Source organism: Scleropages formosus, chromosome 8, assembly GCF_900964775.1.
Source record: "Scleropages formosus chromosome 8, fSclFor1.1, whole genome shotgun sequence".
Classification (NCBI taxonomy): Eukaryota; Metazoa; Chordata; class Actinopteri; order Osteoglossiformes; family Osteoglossidae; genus Scleropages; species Scleropages formosus.
In genome coordinates, this window is record NC_041813.1 from 8,274,186 (window position 1) to 8,298,616 (window position 24,431).

At 40.1% G+C, this 24,431-nt stretch overlaps 1 protein-coding gene across 1 annotated transcript; it reads right to left on the reverse strand.

Annotated features, from left to right (window-relative positions):
- Positions 1-1,412: 1,412 nt before the first annotated feature.
- On the reverse strand, positions 1,413-18,712 carry slc18a2 (solute carrier family 18 member 2). The gene is made up of 16 exons (XM_018766178.2): positions 18,508-18,712; positions 18,023-18,186; positions 14,490-14,844; positions 10,868-10,926; positions 10,675-10,758; positions 9,874-9,966; positions 9,227-9,316; positions 9,076-9,119; positions 7,170-7,230; positions 6,759-6,854; positions 6,065-6,143; positions 5,065-5,116; positions 3,866-3,929; positions 3,306-3,425; positions 2,654-2,787; positions 1,413-2,184 (listed from the first exon to the last, which is right to left on the reverse strand). The coding sequence occupies exons 2-16, from the start codon at positions 18,156-18,158 to the stop codon at positions 2,077-2,079; spliced, it is 1,575 nt and encodes a 524-aa protein (XP_018621694.2). The 5' UTR covers positions 18,159-18,186; positions 18,508-18,712; the 3' UTR covers positions 1,413-2,076.
- Between the last annotated feature and the right edge of the window lie 5,719 nt (positions 18,713-24,431).

A 24,431-nucleotide genomic window follows, 5' to 3' on the forward strand; every position in this document is an offset into this window, starting at 1 on the left:
TCTGGGGCATATGTGTGCTCTAGAATACCATCAGTGTGGCTGTGTGGTGTGAACAGCTTTGTGGCTCAAATCCCCGTGAGTCTATAAGTCGCCGAGGGACAGCGTTACATGTGCCGAGTATGCAAATACAAGTCAGGGGTCAGGGGTCGGCTACTAACAGTCGCTAGAGCTGCTTTGCATTCTGAAATTTTAATCAATCACCTACAACTGGCTCACTGAACATGCAGCAATAAACTGATGGTTATAAAGGAGCCCTCAGAATTTATCAAGACGGTCAGAAACAGCCTGTGTGTTAAGCTGTGCCTTTAAGTAACAGCTGGAGGTGCTTTTAAGTTTATTTAAGAGCAGAAGGCCTGCAGCCTTTAAGAATAAAATGTGGGCACAGTCATCAGCAAAGATTTAAGCAAATAACATTTCTTGAACACGCACATTCAGGCAACAGCAACGCTGGTGCTGCGGATGAGTTCCAGGCAGCTCCGTATCATCGTAAAAAGCTCATATGTCAATGTCAAAGTCACAGTAAAAATAAAGGAGTGCAGAAATGCAAATTTAACAACTGGCCTTTAAAAAAAAAAAAAACTCATCCAAGGTATCAATACATGTAAGGACCTGGTAGAAACCACAAATGCATTACACACCCGACTGGAACCATGAGATTACAAACATCAGAATTTACATAGTAAAAACCTAGCTAATAGCACACAAAGACCTCTTATATTTCAGCCACTTTGCTATAAAATGAAACATATTGTGGTGAAATCACTTTTTACCAGCTGTTTTCTTTATCAGACCTCCTTGAGGTGGTGGCCTTGGCCTTTAAATCAGTTCTTCTCAGCCTGTAACAATGTACACTGCACCCACACCAAAATCTGTCCACCGTGGAAATGCTTTTACGATGCCTACAGTCTGTTGCTGTTTATCAGTGTGAGACCAGTTACGCCCTTGTGCCAAAGAAAGGGCTTCTTTTGCAAAGGGTTACGCCACATTCAGGCAGTGGAACTCAACTGCTTTTCCACCAGGAAAGCAAGATGCATCTTAAAATGAATGGAGAATTTCAAATTTTGACTTTAAAAGTATGGGAGCACATTATCAGCAAATGGATAAATGTACTGTACTTTATGATGGTAAAGTAGATACCTTCAAACTCAATACATGTACACAAAGCACTAAAATCGCTTGAACACCAAACATGCAAAAGCCCTCACGGAAAGACAACAGTCATCGAAGCGGCGTTCGCATCGTTCGAGGTGAAGAGAAGACCAGACCGTACAAAAGCTGCAAATGTAACACTGTCTTAGTTTGACCAAAATATTTCTCCCAACAAAATAGATATATATCCTATTGCACAATGAAAAATAAATCTTTTTTCAAAAATCTACCCTGATTATGTAAATAATTCTTTAAGGCCCATTTCAAGGTAGGTTTCCACCAATTTAATAATAACCGAAAGATAACCATGTTAAATGCTATTACCCGATATATTACATTTACACAATATCTTGTTGATTTAGTTAAAAAATTCATAAAGCTCTAGACCAACATAGCAGGAAACCAAGTAACACAAACAGCTCTAAATTACAGTACAACTGAAATAATAATTCACCAGCAACATGACATGTATCCACATAGTGCCATCGCTCAATGAGATTAAAGTGCCACATTCAATCATTACCCCTTTGAAAATATAAACGCAGGACACAGGTAAGTACACTTTGTTCTTTTCAATACTACGAATTTCAGTGTTTGACCAACGTGTGACTATTAGCTTGCCCATGAGAGCAAGAGCAGTGAATGTACCCTACAATACTAGGCCATACAACAATCATGGAATCAAACGTATCCTCTTCTGTATCTGCTCCACCGGGTAAGGCTTGTGGCTGGTAACTCTTCTAAAGCGGTTTGTCACTACAGGCAACGAGAACCACTTTGGTTTGTTTCAGTAGTACAACATCCTGACAAGATTCAGTGGGAAAACACACTTAGGACAGTCACACGAACACTGCCTTCTTTTTCACTCTTTTTTTCTAAAGCAAAGTAGATATTCTGAAAGGTCACATACATGTCTGGCTCAAGCAGCTACTCGTCACTCTCTGTCTCCATCTCATCTCCCATCTGGTAGTGCTGCGTGTCTTGTGTTGTGTACATTCGGGTCTTCATCGGACAGTCGTGATCCATCAAGATGGCCTGAAAGGAAGCGTGTCGTCATCACAGCGGAAGGGGACAATGAACAGAAAACACGCAAAAACAAAATAAAACACATTGTTCATCATTAAATTTATTTATATACACTGCCTTTACAGTAATTTGAAACAGTGAGTAATCCTATACCTCTTATTGTTCTACGTTAAAATGAAGATGCTTATGGGGCAATTTTACAGTGCAAAAACGACACCGCTGTAGTGCCAAGAAATGTTGGAACAGTAATATGGCGCAGAAGACGCAAAGAAATGCTCATACAGGTCAGGATTCGCAGTCAAGAAACCAGTTCCTTCAATTTAATGAAGAGCATGCAAAACACATTTACAGTCACAAAGGAATATATCTTGCTTCATGTTAACGTTTGCTACATATTGACTAAGAGTTAAGCTCACTTTAGCGTCAAACTGATACATCTGAGGTTGAAACCACTAAGCGAAAAGAGAACTTTCCTCACCATTTTCTCTTCCTTAGCAGGTGGATTCCTGAGGAAGAAGCAGAACGGTGCAAACAGGATGTCCACCACGCCAATAATGGTCATAAGCCAAGGGAAACCAATGCTCCTGGCGATAGCACCACCAACCGATGGACCTGTGGAAGACAGGGAGGGGCCGTGTCAAGGGTAAAGCAGCGTCCCCACTGAGGAAAGCTGTGTGATGCCCCCCTGCCCCAGTGCCTCAGTTACCATCTGTGGCTCTCCTGGCCCATTTGGAGCAGCTACAGACTCTGCATGCTGGGGCAATGTCTTGCAGCTATATTTGTGTGTTCATTTTTTGCTGTTTTGCTGGTACCAGTATTGTGATTTCTTAGAAATTTTTTTCCATAATAAGCTAAACATAAGGCCCAGATATACACCATTGTATCAATGCTGAGATATGCACCTCTAGATTTTAAGTATCACTGAAAAGCTTTAATACACATCTTGAAAAGATGTGTACATCTTTTCACAACAGCTATTTACACCAAATACCCTTCAACAGATTTTGTGACACTGATATAGGTGCTTTTTGCAGGCAATGATTAAATTCCTGTACACAGAAGCATAAAACAACATGCTTTAAAAAAAGTTTTAATAGGTCTCTCGCTATACCGGGAGGCGTTTTGCTAACCTAAAGCAAAGCCCATACAGAAGGCCACGTCAGCAATGGCATACACGCTGCCATACACAGACACGTGCCGCAGGTCCACCAGGTAGCCCATTATTGGCATCATGGAGGAATCTACCATGCCTGCAACAAAGCAGAAGATAAACAGTGTTTTCAAATTCAAGCAAACCATTTTGATACATACATGTTACGATGGGAAGAAATATCAAAAGAAAAATGTATATTGTAATGTAAATGTTTAAATATATAAAAAAATACTAGGAAGGTGATTAGGAATCGTCGATATTAGGATAAAGTTTTATGCAGCTACTCGTGTGATGAACATTGGTTCATACGGTGGAAAGAAAAACTGCACTTAAGAATCACACATCTGCATCTAAGTCTCTCTTCCTACTAATGTAATGTACACATTGTACTGTATTTTCTATGACATGTACATCACTTTGGAGAGAAGCTTCTGCTAAATGAAGAAATGTAAACAAATGTATTGGCAAGCTAAAAAAATTGTTGCTTTTTTCTGTGGAAGTGGAATTGTATTTCAGAAGCTATAAATGTCAACTCACCAATTGCAAAGCCCACACCGAAATTTGGCACGATGAGACCATAGATGCTTTTAGCAAATGGCACCTAGTCAAGACAGGAAGTAATGCTTGAAATTTGAAACCACAGAGGTGGACACAAGATACTGAACATTTTGAAGGTTAGAATTGGATCTTTTATCTCTTTCCAGGCTGAGTATGCCACGCCCACGTCATCAGCATAACTGGATACACCTGGGGCTCGACAGGTTAAAAGGCAGAAGCGAACAATGAGTGTCCCTGCTCCCTGCTCCCTGCTCCGACCTCCGACCTACTGCCTGTTTCTCCAACTCCGATACTGGATTTCCTGGTGTACCTCGTTTGCAGTCCGAAGACCCTTGCCTGTCCCCGACTACGGTTCCTGTCTAGCGTCTGAATAAACTCCTGTGCATCCTGCACTTGAGTCCGCCCCTTCCTTCCGGGACAAAAACCATGACAGAGTATGAGCTTTTCTCCATTTAGAACTACAGTGGCTGAATAAACAAACAATATTTCATCATAATCATCCATCCAATTTCAATAACTCCTTGTCCTGATCAGGGTTGCTGTGATCCAGAGCATATCCCAGAAGCACTGGGTGCATGGCTGAGCAGGGGCCCACTGGTGAGGCCCACCCTGGTTGGGACAAAAGTCTATTGCAGAGTAGCTGAACACACACTAAGGGGAGTTTCAGAATCACCAATTTACCCTGAAATGCATGTCTTTGGACTGTAGGAAGAAACCCACACAGAGACAGGGAGAACATGCAAACTCCGCACAGACTGAGGGGGAATCAAACCCACATCCTCTCACCCTACCCAGGTGCTGTGAGGAGGCAATGCTACCTGCTGTGCCGTCATTTCTACATGGTAATATTACAAATGTATTTATAATTGTCATAGTTATCATAACAATTTGAAGATATTCCACAATTATAAAAGTCACTGGAAACACACTGTTTCATGCAGTGCACTTGAATGCCTGCTAAGTGCTCATTGTTTTAATGACAAAAAGTGGATAAAAGACAAAAAGAAAACATGTCTGTTTCCTTGTGCAGAGGATGTGGGGGGTGTCTCTCTCAGTCTGTATTGAGATTAGCCCCTTCGCGCTTGAGAATGCTCACAGACACGCACCCCACAAAAGCATGGGAGTTTGGGTCTGCCTTTTCACACAGGTGTGGTCCCATATATGCTGCGAACACTTACACAGAGAATGCTGACCCCCACCAACAGCATTCCGATGAGAGAGCACAGCCATCTGGGGTAGAGCAGACAATAGACAATAAGGTAGAGGAAATGAAGGGCGGCTACTGGTGTTGTGTTCCTTGAAGCTTGACATGGGCCAGGCTGACAGTCTCACAAAAGAAACCACTATTTAAACGGAAGATAACTAAAATGGAATGCACCTTGAAAGGAAACAACACGAACCAAATAATAAACCAAAGATGTTGTTAAACCAAGAAATTTACCCAGAAAGGGTATTACAAGAATAATAAATCCCATTAGCAAGACAAATTTACAATTATTCTTTCAGCAGACATTTTTCTCTAAAGCAACTTACAATGTTGAGTTATCTACAGCTATTGACAGAGTTTTTTTTTTTACTGGAGTGGATTTTAGGGTAAGTACCTTGCACAAGAGCGTTATAGCCGGAGGTAGGTTTCACACCTGGGACCTTGGGGTACAAAGGTAGCAGCTCTAATCACTACACTATTAGCTGCCTTATGTAACTCTCACCGTACAAAGAAGGACTCCTTCTTAGTTAAAGATAAATCCTTGATTGATTATATGGTCCTGTGGAATTCTTAAGGATTCATTTCATCCATTCCATTCCATACTATTTATACTAACTGCAGATATCTTCCAGTCTTCCATATGTTGGCCAGACATCAGCTAAAGAATGAAGTGATTAACCCCACATATTTTGTACATTTTATAAAGGAAATAAAATGAAGGCATGAGGAATGAAGTTCCGACAGAATGTCCATAACATGGGTCTATTTAAACAGAACAACAAAAGTAGAGAAAACTATCACCCTCTAAAACAGCAGGAATATATGGACAAATATCTTCAGTATTTTGGATTTTGGACTGCGTTTTCAATAAGGAGCCAATAATCATACAGGCGCGACACTGAAATCTCATTTAACGTGAGCATTGACGGAAACGCACAGTCTGAGGGTGATAAGAGTAATTTCCCCCCTACCTTCCCATTTTGTGTGCAAGAACAGCGAAGATGTTGGTTCCAATAAGGTAGGAGACACTGGCAGGCAAAAACGCCATGCCTGATGGAAAAAAGAGGCAGAGAAAGGAGGAGATAAGCGTGTTTTATCAGCTTCCATCAGAGAGTCGCTGGCGCCTGCGAGAGACAGTAATGAAGCCCCTCAGACAAGACGCTCTGCTTTCAGTTGTGAATGACACCCTCATATCCTGCCTGCTCCTGATTCCCCCTCTCCCTTCTAATTAGCTTCTCACCACCTATCCCAGTATATACACTCCTCTCCATTATCTCCTGAAGTCTGGGGGGAACGACACCCATGGAACACAAACAACAGCAATGCACAAAGAATTCTTCCTCTGCAATCAATATGTACACAAGTAATACAATTCTTAATGGTTCATTAATATTAAGTAAAATTAAGAAACAATTACTACGCACAACTGACTCATAAGCCAACTAACTTTGGCAAAAATCTGAATTTTGAGTTGAAACAGAAGATAGACTCTGAACTGATAATGTCCATTATAATGTTTCATTTCCTTGGACATTCCAAAAACCTTTGTGAGGAAAAAGACAAAACTTCTAAAAAAGACATTTGTTGGTAAAAACACACTTTTACTAATAATAAATCATAAAGCAATAACAAGAGTAAAGGATTCCTAGGAATACTTTGAATTACCTAGCTGCCATTTCCGCGAACACATGGTCTGCATCATCCAGATTGGCAGTGCAGGCTCCATCATGGCAATTCCCATGTTTGCAAAGCAAATGGACCCTGGGAAATAAACCAAGATGATTATCAGAGAACATTTTCTGTCGCTCTGTTTTGTAAAATTCACTCTTTTGTCTCTCCACTGGATCAGGGATTCCAGGTTGCCGCCACATTTAGCTGCTATAACTTTAACTTGACCAGGCTCTCACATCACTGTAAAGGAATTCTGGCCATTCCTCTTTGACTAGGCCATTCTATAACTTTAATTTAGTTTTTTTAAAGCCATTCTGATGTTGACTTGCCCATATTTTTGAGACCATTGCCTATAAAACTTTCCATCAATCTCTAATCAGTTTTCCACTCTTCTTTTTGTCTTACCTGCAGCAATGAGTATGTAAGGATCTCGCATGAGTGTCACAAGTGGTGTTCCCTTTTGGCTCTGTAAGAGATAAAAATTAAAAAGAAATGAGAAAACCATACCTTGTGCTTGTGCACTATGAAATTCAATTACATTTGCTGATTACTGAAAGCACAAGGGCAAACAATTACGTTATTCCTTTATTAACCCAAAGGTATGGATACACAAACTGAATTACCTTGTGGAAAAAAACTACTATAATTTTTATATCTGAAATTTGGTAATGCATGCGAGTAAAACTGGTGCCAATATTTGAAACAAATCATAAGAATGTTAAGATGTCAGTTTGTGGATTCTGACACATTTTAAACGGTTGTGTGTGGTCATAAGGTCCAACAGTGACGAGTGCCATCCTAAATGAAAAACAATGAGATCCTAGCGGTATAATATTATGGACTGCTTTTCAAGCACCTGCACTCATTCAGTTTTAGTCACTTGCTCACCCTTTCTTTGTATAAAAAACTGATAGGCATCGCTTTCTTTCAAAGTCGGGTGTCATTAAAGCAATCTTAGATAAACATCTTCTCATTCTACAGCTTTTGCAGCTGTGACAAATCCATTTCAACAAAAAACCAGGACCTGTGACACAGCTTTAAGAGAAAGCCCAGGGGATATCGAGCAACAGTTCATTGTTCCTCTCTGTTACTGCACAGAGCTTGTTCTTCAACCGTGATATGTCCGTGAATTAACTTGATAGAAAATCACCATCCCTGGCAAAAGCCAATTGTGTGATAAATTGATATATGAATAAATTCTGCACTATTCTACACTCTCTTTGGATTACATGAAAATCCCTCTGCAAGACCCTCTACTGGCACAGGTTCTGAGGGTTTATACTGCTAGGGACGATATTACCTCACAAAAAGTTTAACAACAAAACATCCTGGGCAGCTTGAAATAAACTTGATTCTTTGTGCAAGGTGGCAGAAAGATATTTGAAAATGACAGGCTGACAATTAATTAGTGCAGTTCTTTAAGAATTCAACTTTGGCCATGGAGTCAAAACCAACTGAATTAGGCTAAAAATGCTGCAAATTCCAATCTTAGCTATAAAGTAGATGTTAGTAGCCTGGCACACTATAAAAAAACAATTCTGCCCTCCTACAATAACACTTACTTCATATTACCCTGAGATGAATGTTACCACTGTTGCCTCTCATTTCAAAGCAAATTTATATTTCAAGCACTATGTCAGCTGACTGACACAAAATAATTACAGAACATTTAAGAAATAAACCAATCTATTTCTTAAGTAGTGGAGTTCAAGACCACTGCCAGACTTCAAATGTCTTCTTAGAAGTGCCTACCCATCAGTTAGTTATGTTCAGGCCAACACAACCATTTGTTTCTTACATTAGCTACATTACATTTATTTATTTACCAGATGCTTTTCTCCAAAGCAACTCTGAATGAACTCTATGTAGTGTTACATCAGCCCACACACCTTATTCACTAAGGTGACTTATACTGCTAGATACACTACTTACAATAGGTAACTCATCCATACATCAGTGGAACACATTCCCTCTGTCACTCACACACTAGGCTTGAACCTGAAAAGCATGTCTTCGGACTGTTGGAGGAAACCAGAGCACCCAGAGGAATCCCACACAGACACGTTGAGAACACGCAAACTTCACACAGACTGAGTGGGGATCAAATCCACATCTTCTCACACCCCCAGGCACTGTGAGACAGCAGCACTACTAGCTGAGCCACGAGGCTGCTCTTCATAGCTGCTTAAATTATTGATTTTTCTTATATTGGTTAAAGATGATGTGTGCAACACACACCCACTCAGGAGTTTTACTGGTCTTGACTGGCATACATATTACAAATGAGTACTAATCCTAGTCAATTACTCACCTCTGGTGCCACTTTCGATGGCTGAAGGACAAACAGTTGCAAAGCTATGGACAGGGGAAGGAGAAACTGTAAAAATAACTGGGAAAAAAGTCCTTGTAACACAGGCTGCTCAACACACTTTTAGATGTGTCAATACACACAATTATCTTACCCCCATCCAGCATAGCCAGAACCGCCAATACGAGAAAAGGAGTTGCTCTGCCCACAAATTCATACATCACGCTGCCGAATGGAGGACCAACTGCGAAAACAGAAGTGACCCACCATTAAACAATCACCAAAAACCTTTGCATATGCTCTCAAATCTTCCAGAAACTGTAGTTTATTTAATCAAACAATTCCAGTAACTGGATACACCCACAACATGTTTAAACCAATCAGATGCACAAGCACAATTCTGATGAGCAAACAGTCTCTGTCAGCTATCCATCATCTGGTCTGGTAAGATTGAATTAATAATCACTTATGATAACTAATAACACAGAGAACTGAAACATCTTACGTTTTCACCATACAAGCAGCAAAATACCCAAATTGCATTTAAAAAAGTTTAGTTCTGTTTCTGTGGCATACTTGTGGCTAAAGAATTTGGAGGTCTGTTTTGAGTGTCTCTCTTAGATAATAATTTAAAAATTCCTTTATACACATTGTACACATTTAAAAAATCTTTGGTGGAAAAGCCTGCATGCACAATCCTGTGAGTAAAAAGCCTACTTGAATTCAGGAGTGTAGAGCAACAGCATTATAACAAAGTAGCATTTACTGTTTGTAAGTTTCTGTTTGCCTTTGCATACAGACCTAAAACTCCCATGGCGAGTCCACCCAAAGCTATCCCAATGGCATTTCCTCGCTCTTCATCATTGGTGTAGACACTGGCCAGCATCCCCATCCCTCACAAACACAAAAGCATGCCCATCTTTAGACTTTCACTATAAGAAGGATGAAAGATGTAGCATTATTCCACATATCTAAGCACTTCATGCATGTTGCTGAGGTAATTTTAAAAACCCAACCTCAAGACTCCTGTACTCTACACATGTCTATAGCCTTTGGGCTACAGTTTACTTAGATCTAATCCATACTCTGACAGCAATAATTGTATCATTTACAAATACACTAAAAAACCTGGGATCCTTCCAATTGACAATTTAAGCAATCCATATAAATCAACCCGCAGAAAAACTGACAGTTACACCCATCACTGAACTTGCTATTACCGCAGTCACTATAAGTAAGACAAATTTCTTCAATAATTTGAAACTTAGTGTGACAGGAAGGCTAAATGCTCAAAGAACCCCCCTTTGGTTAAGATTGTTTTGGTTTTTCATGTCATATGTCACCTTGCTGGAACCATACTTCACATATTTACAGGGGCTTTCATTTTCACAGCTGAGATTTACAGTCTTTCAAAGCAAAAGGCCACAGCTGAGTTTTCCTCACATCGCAGGGGGTATATTTAAGTCACTTTGTATCACTGATGCATGTTCTCTTCCCTTAATTGCTTTCAGTTCTGGGGGTACAGTACATATTTTAATGTCCGGTAATATCTGACAGTGTACCTTTAATTGTACTGATTCAGAAAAACTTTAATTCTCCTACCAGCAACCGAGGAGCAGGATGATCCAACCCCTTGTAGAGATCGAGCCAGAAACAGCAGTGTGTAGCTTTTCGAGAAAGCAAACACTTCATACAGAGATAAGCAAGAGAAAGGAAATGATGCAGTTAGGGCAAAATTGTGTAAACCACTGAACTAATAAAGTCAGAACTATAAAACTATAAACTCAGTACTTACTAATGGTAGAGACGAACATGATGCAGAACCCGGCAAACAAAGGGATCTGGTATCCTATTCTGCATGGACAGACAAGAAGTACAGAACTCTTTGGTCGTAACGCTTGATTAACATAAGTCACCATAAGTCATCTAAGTCACACCCGTCATATCAAAACAAATTCTTGGAGACTTTCCAGTTGTTTTACTGCACAAAACATATTCATCTTACTGTACTTGAATTAATATTCCCATAAACCAAGTTGTGAAAAATAACTAATTTCAACCCTCTTCCAAATGGTGGTTTGCAGTATAAATATAAATAGAGGTTTTGCGTATGAAAGGTGTACAAGTTTTTAGAAATTAAACATAATAAAAAAAAAAACAACAAACGCAGAAGCCACAGAGTATGGAAACACTTTACTCTGTGTTTAATAATTTCATTTAACTACTCTTTCCAAATGTTTGCAGCTGGCCTGCCTTTGAAACCACCAGTTCCTAACAAAAAGGTTCACATGACTAGAAATAACTCTGGTCACAGCTCTTGCTTTTAATGGGAAACCCCACTCTACATTCAAGTTAGCAAGTATGTATGTGTTTCTGTGTGCGCATTTACTTTTATTTATTTAGCAGACGCTTTTCTCCCAAGCGATGTACATCTCAGCGAAAATACAATTTGTGCATTATATTAAGAGAAAGAGACATAGCTGCAGACATGTGATTAAGTAAACCTAGTTTGTTACTTTCCCCTAGATGCACCGATGTTCATCCCTCAAGTAGTTGAATAAAAGACAGGATAGATGAATCCTGATAACCTTCCTACATTTTTTTTAAGGTACACAAACATTCACATACAATGCAGGAGTAGCAGCTGTGTAAAGTCTCATCTGGGGATGATCATAAAGTTACGATGCATGAACATTTACACCATACATGAGCTGGAGAGATCATGGGCAAAGTGAATTTTCAGACCCTTCTTGAATGTAACAGAGTTTCTGTAGTTCTGAGTGAGAGGGGGAGGTCATTCTACCACAATGGAGCCAGAACTGAGCACCTCTGTGCTTTACTTTTCGTGTGTGGGACCACCAAGCTAGGAGAAATAGACGAGCAAAGGGGTCTGGTTGTGGTGTAGTGGTTGATGCAAAGCTGACTAAGAGGGGAAGAGTAAAATCCGCTGGTTGACAGTGCTGAATGCAGCAGAAGGGCCAGAAACGCCATCTCAGTGGAGTGACCAACTGTTAAACAAGATGGATATCCATCGAGGAGATGGTTCCGGGTGAGGAAATCGGACAGTTAAGCAGGCATTTGAGCACCATTTTCAAAGTTTCGCAGCAAGGGGCTACTTAGACTACTCAGATTACTAATCCTGCTGTCTGTCTGCACCACTCAACAGGGAAAGTTCGTGAACGGTGGCACTCAGGTGATGATGGCTGAACCAAGCGTGAATGACAGATCCTCACTGAGTGCCGATTGTTTTCGGAATGCTGCATTAACAGGTGTGCAGTAACACACTAAATACAGTGTAGTATATTATAACAACTAGAACTTGGGCGAACAAAGTCAAGAAGACCGAGGACACACTTGTTCCCTACATATCAGCATCACATTCGCTGTCACAGTGCTGCTGCTTTGTGTATAACTCCTTTAAGTACTTTTAATATTTGCACCCTTATCCCCCACTTTCCAGACATGTTCATAGTAATGTGTGCTTTAATTGAAATAATTGAGTACTCATCTCCTGGGAAAGTAGTGAATTAGGTTAAGAATAATCCAGGTTTCATTAGTGCTTACTCTCCTGAAATCCGAACTGTAATTACTCTGTTATTAATGTCAATAAAGGGCAAAAATCCTAAAGTACCATTTTCATTAGCATACCGGAAGTTAACACTAATTTATCTCAACCAGCCACGGTATTCACAGATTTTATGTGATGTTTCGGATACAGACAAAACCCACTTTCACAAATTCAACCCTTAAACTTTTATTTGGATGCCACCTTTTTCCAAGGGGATGTACAGTGCTAGATAATCAAGTTTGTGCTGGTGTACCCATTTTTACAGCAGCGTCTTCTTTCTGTATCCATTTCAGGCAAGAATCTTGATCATGAGAACTATAACAGGAATACCATTCAAACCAGAAAGCTTGTCAGAAAACAGCCCCTGAACACCACAATAAGAAGTGCTATCAATGAACACAGATTGTTGCTGAATCAAAATTCACTGGTGAAGTGTATGAGTCTTATAGATGAGTCTGTTTTCATTTTTTGCGCAGGGTATTCAAGGCTTGTTTTTTTAAAAAAATGTAAAGTAAGTTTATCATTTAATCCTTCCCTTCCACACTCTAAGAAACAGGAGGAAAAATATGTAGTAACTGTCAGTGGAAATATATTTACAAAATTTATGACATTTACAGCTCCTCCTTCAGCTGCTTTTCTCCAAAGTGATGTACAGTGATTACTAGTGCTTAGCTGACACCTTTGTCCAAGGCAACTAACAAAGGCTAGGCACATTATACTAAACTCCCTACAATCATTTGCTCATTTATTCAAAAGAGCAGTTTAACACACTGACACATATACACATTAGGGGCATTTTAAATTCCGTAATTCATCTGAATTATGTCTTTGGACTGCAGAAAGAAACCGGAACATTCAGAAGTCGTCCACATATACATAGGGAGAACATTCAGTCTCCACATAGGCTGAATCAGATTTCATCCCATGTCCCAACGTACAACCCAGGTTCTATTGGGCAACCACCACACTACCTAAATTTCTATTTTCTTATTTTAAGAAAATAGAAATCTTATTGGGGGGGTGCGGTGGCGCAGTTGGTTGGACCTCATCCTGCTCTCCGGTGGGTCAAGTCCCGCTTGGGGTGCCTTGCGACAGACTGGCGTCCTGTCCTGGGTGTGTCCCCTCCCCCTCCAGCCTTACGCCCTGTGTTGCTGGGTTAGGCTCCGGCTTCCTGCAACCCCGTATGGGACAAGCGGTACAGACGGTGTGTGTGTGTAATCTTATCCAGGGTGACATGGTGGCATGTGTTTCAGAACAAGCAGTAACTTCAAAGTGCCCTTTGTGTGACAGCTGGTAGCATAGTGGTTACAGCTATTGCCTTGGGGTCCAAAAGTCACATGTTTGATCCTCAAGATACTTACCCTAACTCACTTTGGTAAAACTATGCATGTATAAATGGGTAAATAATTGTAACCTTAACATCGTAGGTTGCTTTGGAGAAAAGCGTTGGCTATGTGAATAAATACAAACATGTGACTATGCTGTAAAGGACTGGCGTTGCATCAGGAGTGTGCCCTGGCTGGGGTAATACTGTGTGCTTCCATGATAGGCTCTGGACTGTTGCAAGCTTGTACAAGCAGCTAACAATAGTAGATTTTATCTACATTTCTTCAAGATTAAAATTAATTTAAAAAACAGCTATGTTGGCACCACTAGACTAAATTCAACAATTTTTTACTTACAATCCCATCAATTGATATACATGCTAATAATTTCAGCATTTTTTTCCCAGAAATATTTCAATAAGAAACCCCTATTGTTTGTTGCATTTTTGGTGGCATAAATAAACTTAAATTCCTACACTCCTTCAACATGTGGATTACTGTTGAACACAAGGTTAGTAACCCACCTGTTAGTCAGAGGTCCAATAAACGGGTTGGTGATCAGCTGCACAGTTGCCTTGGAGGCAAAAAGCAATCCAACCTTCACATTTTCATTTAGGAGTTTATCATCCTCTTTTGGGCAGTTTAAATCAGTAGCATTGGTTGGTGTGATGGATGTGCTGAAGGCCTCTTGAACCATTGGCTTCTGTGTGGGCATCCGTGTGGTCAACTGGGCTATACTTTCAATCACCCTGGTGGAGTTGTCATAGAGGGATAGGATTGTTTGAAAGTTGCTGGTGGATTGGTATGGGGAAGGCGTCTGGTTCCTCACAGCAACGTCTTCTTCTGCTGTCATGTACAGGTAGCTAGGGATGATGGGGACTGAGGAGTGTAGAGGGAACAGAAGAAAAGTGAACAATGACCAGTCATTTTTATCTTTTACTAGATTATATACTAAATTTCAAGTTTTTCAAGCTGCACACGGTTTAATAATGATCTGTTTACTCTATAGACAAACTTGCAAGATAGATATGTTATGCGCAGATATCACAGTGGGCTGTGTTGAGTATCTTATTTATAAACAACAGAGAACATGAAACAGAAAACACACACACACACACACACACACAGAACCGCTTGTCCTATACGGGGTCGCAGGGAACCGGAGCCTACCCGGCAACAGAGGGCGTAAGGCCGGAGGGGGAGGGGACACACCCAGGATGGGACGCCAGTCCGTCGCAAGGCACCCCAAGCGGGACTCGAACCCCAGACCCACCAGAGAGCAGGACTGTGGTCCAACCCACTGTGCCACCACACCCCCCTAATATTCAAAATAGATTCTGATATGTCCTTGTGAATGGTTTAATTTTTCACATATCACAACACATTATTGCTATTTATCCTGGAAAACAGTTTTGTCAATTTCACTTTAGTAGTTTGCTTACCATTCTTTTTTTAAATCAGCCATCCTGAGAAACTTTTAATCAGTTTTACTACATGGCTAATTTTAGACTCTGAAATGCTAGGTACATGTAAGATAAACACACACACAGAGGCTGAAACCGCTTGTCCTAAGCAGGGAGTTGCAGCGAACCAGAGACCGTAAGGCTTGAGGGGGAGGGGACACACCCAGGACAGGACACCAGTCCATCACAAGGCACCCCAAGCAGGACTCGAACCTCAAACCCGCCAGAGAGCAGGACCTGGCCAAACCCGCTGCATTACCGCGCCCCTCAGTCTAACACAAACAGTGGTTCTTATTGTGCCAAAGAGGTCCACAACATTGTAATTTAATGACTTCAATTTGTTTAATCTTTTCAGTTATTATTGTTCATGTCAAATAGGTTTATCCTGTGTTAGCTGAAGTATAGATTAGAGAGATAGTTATATGCCATTTTAATATACTACTAAATGTATGTTACTGCTGAATATACCACCACCACAAATGTGTACATTTTCAAAAATTATATACTGTATGTTACCCAACAGGTTTTTAATTATAGTAACATTTTGTTATATGGCATTGACTATATGATGCTTACGTCTACAAAATAAAGAGAAGTACTTGGTCTTCATGCCAGTACATACTTCCTGACCCAGTGGTACGCTTAAAAAACTAAAGAATAATCGTTAAACATTAAGCTTGTTTTATTTTACAATTATAACAGTATTTTGCTACAGTGCATTATTGATTATTATGTTTTTATCAAGCTAACAAGGCAAAAGTAATTCTGAGAAAAATCATGCTCTGTTCATGAATCTGTTTTATTTCAATAATTAGCCAAACCCTAAGGAAATATCTATACTAACAGTTAATAAGAGATTTTTTGTATCAGTACCATTGTGTAGCAGACACATGGTTTGCTTTTATATTCCACCCTTAGGTTTTAGACATAACATTAGAATTTTAAATTACCACAATATTTGAAAAAATAAAATACATTTCTGCTGCTTTCAACATATTTGTAAGCAGAATATAGTTATATTTAAACCATAACCTTTGCAAATACTAGGAGAATTATTTCTCCATTAGTACAGCAGCAGACTGAGTCAGTGAGAACTCTCTCATATTTTCTGTTTTTTACTTTAGTGAATTTTATGCATTAAGTTAACATTGCAAATGGTAAAAGATACTCTACCCTTTTTCTCTTTCTAACAGTACTTTAACTATGGTTTCAAAACCTTTGCAACCCTTCAGCAGTGGCAGATTTGCATTTTTTCAGTCATTCATATGGGAATAGCAGTGCAACACATTTTGTACTGAGGTAAAGTACACATTTAGATGTACAAGTACAGTATACAGAAATCTTGTGATATCCCGGCACCAGTGATGGTTTCTGAGACCAAAAGAAGATAAGAGGAAGGTTTTAACCTTTGTAATTGATATTTTTGTACTTCACACTCAGGACAAAATCACTACACAAAGACAGTCAGGTAAACACAAATTCTGGTCTCAAAGAATCAGAGAGATGCGAGTGTTGGTGGTGCCAAGGAAATTGTGGGAAGCTGTATTACTATGCAAAGTGGGCTGAAACCTTGATGCAATGCAAAACTCCCGAGAGAAATACAGCATCATGTGTGAAATCTAATTTTAGAATATCTACACTTGTCTATGTCTAGGAACTTTCTTTAAAAACGAATCCACCTTCATAAGGTCACTAAAGACCTGAAGTTGCTGTTTAATGTTTTATCACAGTAAACATTAGCATTTAAAAAATGTTTAAAGAACAAGTGCATAAAAGCACACTCCTCTATATTTGTCCTTGTTAGGTTGATTATGTTACGATCAAGCCCAGTATAACAACAGGGTGGTAACAATCGGGCAAACATGCACCATAGGAGAACAAATAAGATACATAATAATCATAATAACGGTTAACAGGTCTGGACTCTATAAATATAAGGAAACGCGCTGTCCGAGAGTTTCAGTTTCGCGTATAACTAGCAATTTGCTGATCAGATCGAATCCAATTACTTTGTGTCAGTTAGTATAACAACATTATTTTGATAAATTCCAGTCACCTTCCTTCCTGTGTTACTCTCTTATCACGAGACTTTTTTTTTTTTTTTTATAAAAGGGAAGAGAAACTCCACAATTTTCCAAGGATAAAACGGCTGTAAATCATTCGGATCTAACGTCTTCCATCGACATGTTTACTACCCTAGATGAGAAATTAAACATTTACATATATTTACATTTATATTTTTATTTAGCAGATGCTTTTCTCCAAATCGACTTCCAATGAACTCCACACAGTGTTATCAGCCCACACTTCACCAAGCCAAGGTGACTTACACTGCAATGATTTAGGTTATAAATGAAAATTAAGTTAAAGGGACCAAAAAAAACTTTTTTTACACCGCAGAAATGCTCCATTACTCCCCCACAACCGCAAAAGACTCTGCGTTCCAGATGTTACGATTCGAGGCAGGTTATTATATGAGAGAGACGCGGCGCGTAACAGGTGTGAGCGGCAGGCAGCGCGGGGTGTTTGCGCGCGGGCTGTTTTTGCGCACGGGCTGTTTGTCTGCGCGCGGGGTGTCGCTGCGCTCCACTCACCCACCACCGTGAGAAGCATATTGTCGAGCAGCAGGGCGATGAAAACGATGAGCAGAATGAGTCGCCTGGACTGCCTCTCCTCCCTCAACCACCGCAGCGGACTGAAGTCCCGCAGTTTGTCGAGCGCAGCCCCCATGGCTCGGTCCGCACACGGCAGGTTCGCCCTGGAAAGAAGAAGCAAAAGGCACCTGATTTTCGCCTCAGTGAGTGAGCAGCAATACGTATTATACGGGCAAATAACCACTCAAGTACCGCTGGAGAAGTTGGCACGCGAGCTTTTTCTAGGCAAAGGAGTCGGGCTAACTGGTACCTTGACGAATTTGGTCCCCCGACATGTAACGTATTCCGCGACAGAAAAGTGTTACCTCAGAGAGACGAAAATACGGAAATAAAAAGTGGTTATTAATGAAGTGCTGTTCTGAACAGCAGAGCAGAGGAAACACCAGCTGAGACGCCGCAAGTTGAAATGCAGAAAGAAATCTCACCTTAAATGCGCATTTGGGGGGGGCAGGGAAAAATTTCCTTGGCTATTTCAGTCTTGCTGAACAGAGCGCGAGCTCAACGCGGGCAGCTTTAGTTACTTGGCTCGCGCTTGACGTCACGCAAAACGCTTATCAGTCACGAGCATCACTGCGAGCGTCGCCGCCGGAGCTCGCGCCGCAGCCCCGGCGCGCGGGTGCGGACGAGCGGTCAGAACGGTGCGGTCCGGCGCGCGCTAGCGCACAGCGCGTGAAATCTGGTGCGCTCGGAGCGGCGCGCCAGCATAAACCATTTGGACTTGTCTTGTCAAATATCAGTTTTGTGCGAAACCAGAGTAGTTCAGCGCTGTGTTAAACGCTAATTAGACAGTCTTCCCGTTTCTGAAAAAGACCGTGACCCCAACGTTAAATAACCGTAATTAGGCACAGATGCAATGTAAGAAGAGAGTTTAAATAATCTCGGAGACCCCACCCTACTGCGCGCAACGTCACTCCACGCTGCTTTTCACCGATGTTTCAAAGAACTGTCAACGGCACGTTATTGCAGCGCCTCTTCAGCGATGGAAATGTATAATATACAGTACGGTACAGTATCAAACCACAGGCTCTAAAACCCCTCACTGGCTGATGCGTTTCCATTATAATCTAAAACAGCCACAGGCACTTCTGGTTATTGAACTTCATTTAAAATGTTGCATGAGCTGTGTTTGATAAGAACAAATTTTTTTATTAGAATTTTTTTCTTTATTAAATTTCTCCTTATTTAATCTCATTTTGAGATGTGCAAATGTTAATGAGGAAAATCATATCTGATTGCATTTGATATTGAGATAAGTAGGAGGTATAGTATACCAAACATTATTTTAAGAGTGCTCACCATAGACTATAGTCACCTAAAATCCAATGAAAAAAAAAAACTAATATTTAGCTTGAAAGTGCATCACACGGCTCCCCTCAGTGGAGTCTTGGGTCTGCCTTGGTAGATTTCAGTCAACCCCAAAAAAAACTAAAAGTGAGCTGTCAGCTGTGCAAATTGATCTTCCTGTCAGCACTGTATGTTTGCCTTTTTGAAATGTTTCCACTTTTTCATTAGATTCCTTCAACCATCTGTGGATGAGACCAAGCTGCTAAAGTCACAGACAAGTTTCTTTAGGGAAGGAGAATGGCAAATAATATCATTAGTAAATTTTATATTACACAGTGACTACAGATTTCTTTGTCATGAAATTAAATTTGCACAAGGATACATTTTATGTGATAGATTTTCATATTTGCAGTTGATTCAGAGGGATTAGGTGAGGCAAGTTTTGTAGGTTACAGCATGTTTAGATTTGTTACTAGTAGTGCATTATGTGGTCTGTTTCCTGGAAAATCAATGATTATCACTCCTCGATATCAGCAGTGTTTTCCTTTGTAAAACACACTCAGAACATAAGCCCTATTTGACTGGGCCATCAATTTATTCAATTATTCTATAGCCTGTTACTGCATTTCATAGAACTAGAGTAAATTCATTTTCTGGTTATGTATTACGACTCTCTCAAATCTTCCTGATGCCCCCATCTATTCTGCTACTACACAGTTTACATTATAGATTTGAAGGCAGTTGTCATAGATTGTAATTTGAGTTAAATATGAAGTTGAACCCAACACACAGCGACAGCGTTTCAGAACAGATAGAAGTGATGCAGACACTTGAAGCTGACTTGCCAAAGATGCCTGGAATTGGTGCACCCAGAATGGGAGACTAAAGGAAAACCTGTGGAGTGCTCTGTGATTTCACATGTAAAATACATAAGAAAGGTCTGCACTACAGTGAGGCTGAAAAGAGACAGTAATTGATTGTTCAAAGTTTGTCATATTATATTTTTACATGATATTTGTAAAAATACTGTATTAATTTTGATGTTGAAATAATATTAATTAAAAAACTTGAAACTAATGATCAATCAAAAAAATCAATATAGACAATATTGTTGGTGGATAGAGGTTGCTCACTCTTTAACTATTTCTTCAAGTATAGTTGGTCTGGAGCCTATCCCAGAAACACAGTGCACAAGGTTTGTCAGGTTACACCCCGGATAGGACACCCGTCCATAAAACAGTAGTAGCAATATCAATGAACAGCACAGTTTTGCACAGTGAGTGAAGACAGTCTGTTCTCCTTATATTCCTGTGAACCAGCTGTTTCACTGTACAGGATACATCTTTTTAAATATTAACTACTCAAAACTACTATACTACAAAACTGAGTCCTAATTCAACTTGAAGAGGCCATTATATGTTTTAAATGACTCCATATGTTTGGGGTGGGGTTTGAGCAACTGGTCAGATTCATAGAAATCCTAGAAATAAACCCAATATGTTATAAATGTATTTAAGTACAGTATGTACACATACACCATCTGTCCCATTTGGAGTCACAGGGAGCCTAACCTGGCAACGGAGGGCATAAGGCTGGAGAGGGAGGGGACACACCCAGGACAGGATGCTACTCTGTCACAAGGCACCCCAAGCAGGATTCGAACCCCAGACCCACTAGAGAGCAGGACCCGGTCCAACCCACTGTGCCACCACACCCCCCCGTATGTACTGTATGTATAAATGTCTTTTATCGTTTCATTCACTTATGTATACTGTACATCCATTCCTCACAAAGTAGGGTTGATTTGTTCTTTAAATTCCCCTCATTTACCAATTTCCCATTGTGTGGGATTCAAAGTACCTTGATTTGTTATGAAAAAAACACTTGCAAAATTAAAAAAAATATCAAAATAAATTGTATTTTTATGCAAGACAATGAAAACACCAACATTTTTTTTTGTTATGAAATTTATTTCTGCCTCGTCTTTTATCGTTTCCATGATTTATTATTCGTCAATAAGCACTTGTCCAATACAGGGTTGTGAATGTCCAGAGCTGCTCCACAAAGGAAAGGGAACTGGCTCATCATTTGACTCATAATTTGCATGTTTTAATATGAAAAATACAATTTCCAATATTGCTACAATTAAAATTTCACACGGACTGAGCAAGATTCCAACCTACTACCAAATAGCACCTTTACTGAGCACAGATGTCCTGCCGTCAGGACTCATGTATGTCAGAAAGACCACATGCTCTGTCTGGTGCGGCTGGCATGAAGAGCATGCGTGTATAATGATCACATAAGAGGTGTATAAAGTACATTTAAATGCAGGCAGTCCCCGATTACGAACGTCTGACTTATGTACAACCCATACTTACAAACAACCCCCTTACTGACTGGAAGTTGATTTCTTAACACCCTTAGTAACAATCAAATGAAAACTCAATAATTAAGCCTATTATATTAAAAATTTGAGTTATTGCACATACAATGGTTCGTAATAACAAACACATTGCTGTTAACAGTGTCTCGTGTGTTACTGTATTTGGAAAAAATTTTTTACCCTCGTGACCATGGTAAAAAAGCGTAAGTGTGATGCAAATGATGGTGATACATCAAAGGAAAGGAGAATGATCCTGATTGAAACTAAAGTGGAAAAAATAAAGTGACTGGAAAAAGGTGAAACACCAACAAACACTGGAAAAGTGAACATTACACACACACACACACACATTCTTTCTCTCGCCCTCCTCCTCCCTCTATTATAAATGCTGCAATAACATGTATTATTATTATTATTATTATTAAAAGCTAATAAAAATTATAAGCTTCAGGGAGGGATTAACGCATGGAATGCTGCCGAAAAGTGTCCTAGACACGGCAATAGAACAATAACTGTGTTTTGTCTTCTGAAATCCCCACACTCGTGCACAGAAATAAAATACCGATGATGCTCTTAGTAGCCGAACGTCACACTAAATATCAATTTTCCAGACACAGGCAGTCATGCTGATATGCTGAATAACATGCCTGTTCTATAAAAAAGTAATATATTTTCGTATATTTTACAAGCTATCGTAGCAGTTTTAATTGTCGGGACCCCATCACGCGAGGGCTAACTCTGTTGTTTTGCTGGGTAACAGGAGCAACAGTAGATCACATAATTAAACCTGTTTTTGTTGTATCAGTTCTGCACAATAATTCCATAGTGTCTTTTGCAGCGGCAGAGGTTTCGGCCGATAGTCACTTCTGGGACTCGAAGATGACGTGGATTTAATTTCCCCTGGAATGCAAACACATCTTCAGAGGAGATCTGAAAATTTTCTACTGGAGCAGCCTTCATAAATGGGCACCATGCTGTGCAACCAATGCAAAGCTTTATCTTCCGAATAAATTCTCATTATTTTGAGGATCTTCGTTTCCGTTTGTGCACATAGGCTGGGGAAGGGAGCAGTAGTGAGTGTAGTATTACCTACATTCAATTTTAGATTTGCAATTGTGTGTGGGGGGGGGGGGGGGCGCAGTGGTGTGGTGGCACAGTGGGTTGGACCGGGTCCTACTTTCCGGTGGGTCTGGGGTTTGAGTCCTGCTTGGGGTGCCTTGTGATGGACTGTTGTCCCGTCCTGGGTGTGTCCTCTCCCCCTCCAGCCTTACGCCCTGTGTTGCTGAGTTTGGCTCTGGCTCCCTGCAACCCCGAATGGGACAAGTGGTTCAGACAAGTGTGTAAGATGTGAAAAGCAATGCAATTCTTCTGCGTAATGCATCAGTCGATACCTTTTGTAAACCAAAATGGATGTTAAGTCTTTGTCATTTTTATCATCTGATGGAACGGGGTGTCCATTAGAACGCTAATACTGCCTGCAACAACTGGCACTAAAGTCAGCTTCAGATTCACTGTCTGAAATAGGAGTTCAAACAAGTTGAGGCATTAGGGTACAGGGGAGCCCTGTAAAACAGATTGTTTTATAGCAATTTGTTGTGACACATGTGAGGTATTTCAAATTATTATTATTATTATTATTATTATTATTATTGTTATTACCCCCATTGATACTGTGTCACCATGCTTCTGTTTTTGCTGACATCTAGTGGTCAATCAATAACAGGTTGAATCCTAAATCATAAATGTAAATAAATAAATGTAAATGTAAATGTAAAACAAAAAAATGCAGTTGAATTTCTTTTGTTGGAAAGAACAAGTATAGTAGTGTTTGGCAGCAATCTGTGTTAAATGGAATATAATTAATATGACATATTGTATCGGTGGCGCAGTGGGTTGGACCAAGTCCTGCTCTCCAGTGGGTCTGGGGTTCAGGTCCCGCTTGGGGTGCCTTGTGATGGACTGGCGTCCCGTCCTGGGTGCGTCCCCTCCCCCTCTGGCCTTACGCCCTGTGTCACCGGGTAGGCTCCGTATGGGACAAGCGGTTCAGAAGATGTGAGATGACATATTGTATCTTACACTCTAACTTATGCAGCTGTTGTTGCATGTGAATATACAAACCACAGCACACCAGAAGTGAAACAGTTAATATATAATTTTATCTCATATAGGCATATGTGTCATTAAGTGTCATTAATTTCCTAACTGAGAATCACCACGATTTCACAATTAATTAATTTGAGCAAATATCTTACAGATGTGTTTTCCTTTTAGACACGATATCTGATATCAGTTATATAAATTGTATGCGACTTTTGGACAGTAATAGTTTGACGATAAAGCGTTCAGCAGGAAAACAATCTTGGTTTTAGCTCAGTCTCTTCTCAAAGTTCTGTTTCTCTAAAATTTCCATGGAATATTTCTCTAGGTTTTCTTTCCACAAGCTGCCTGTGTATTCTACATATCATAGAAGAGAACTATAATTTTTTCAATCACATTTATAAATTGTAACATTTAGTTTGTTCCTTTAAGTTTGACTATTGGTGTATGTACCTCCACCTCTTCCCGAAAGAAGAAAACCTCCGGGCCTCTGTCAGCGACATCCTCATTGTTAACATGTGTATGTTGAAAGAACAGGTTTCACTCAACGTTTGATAAAATATTTACACACTACTACAATGG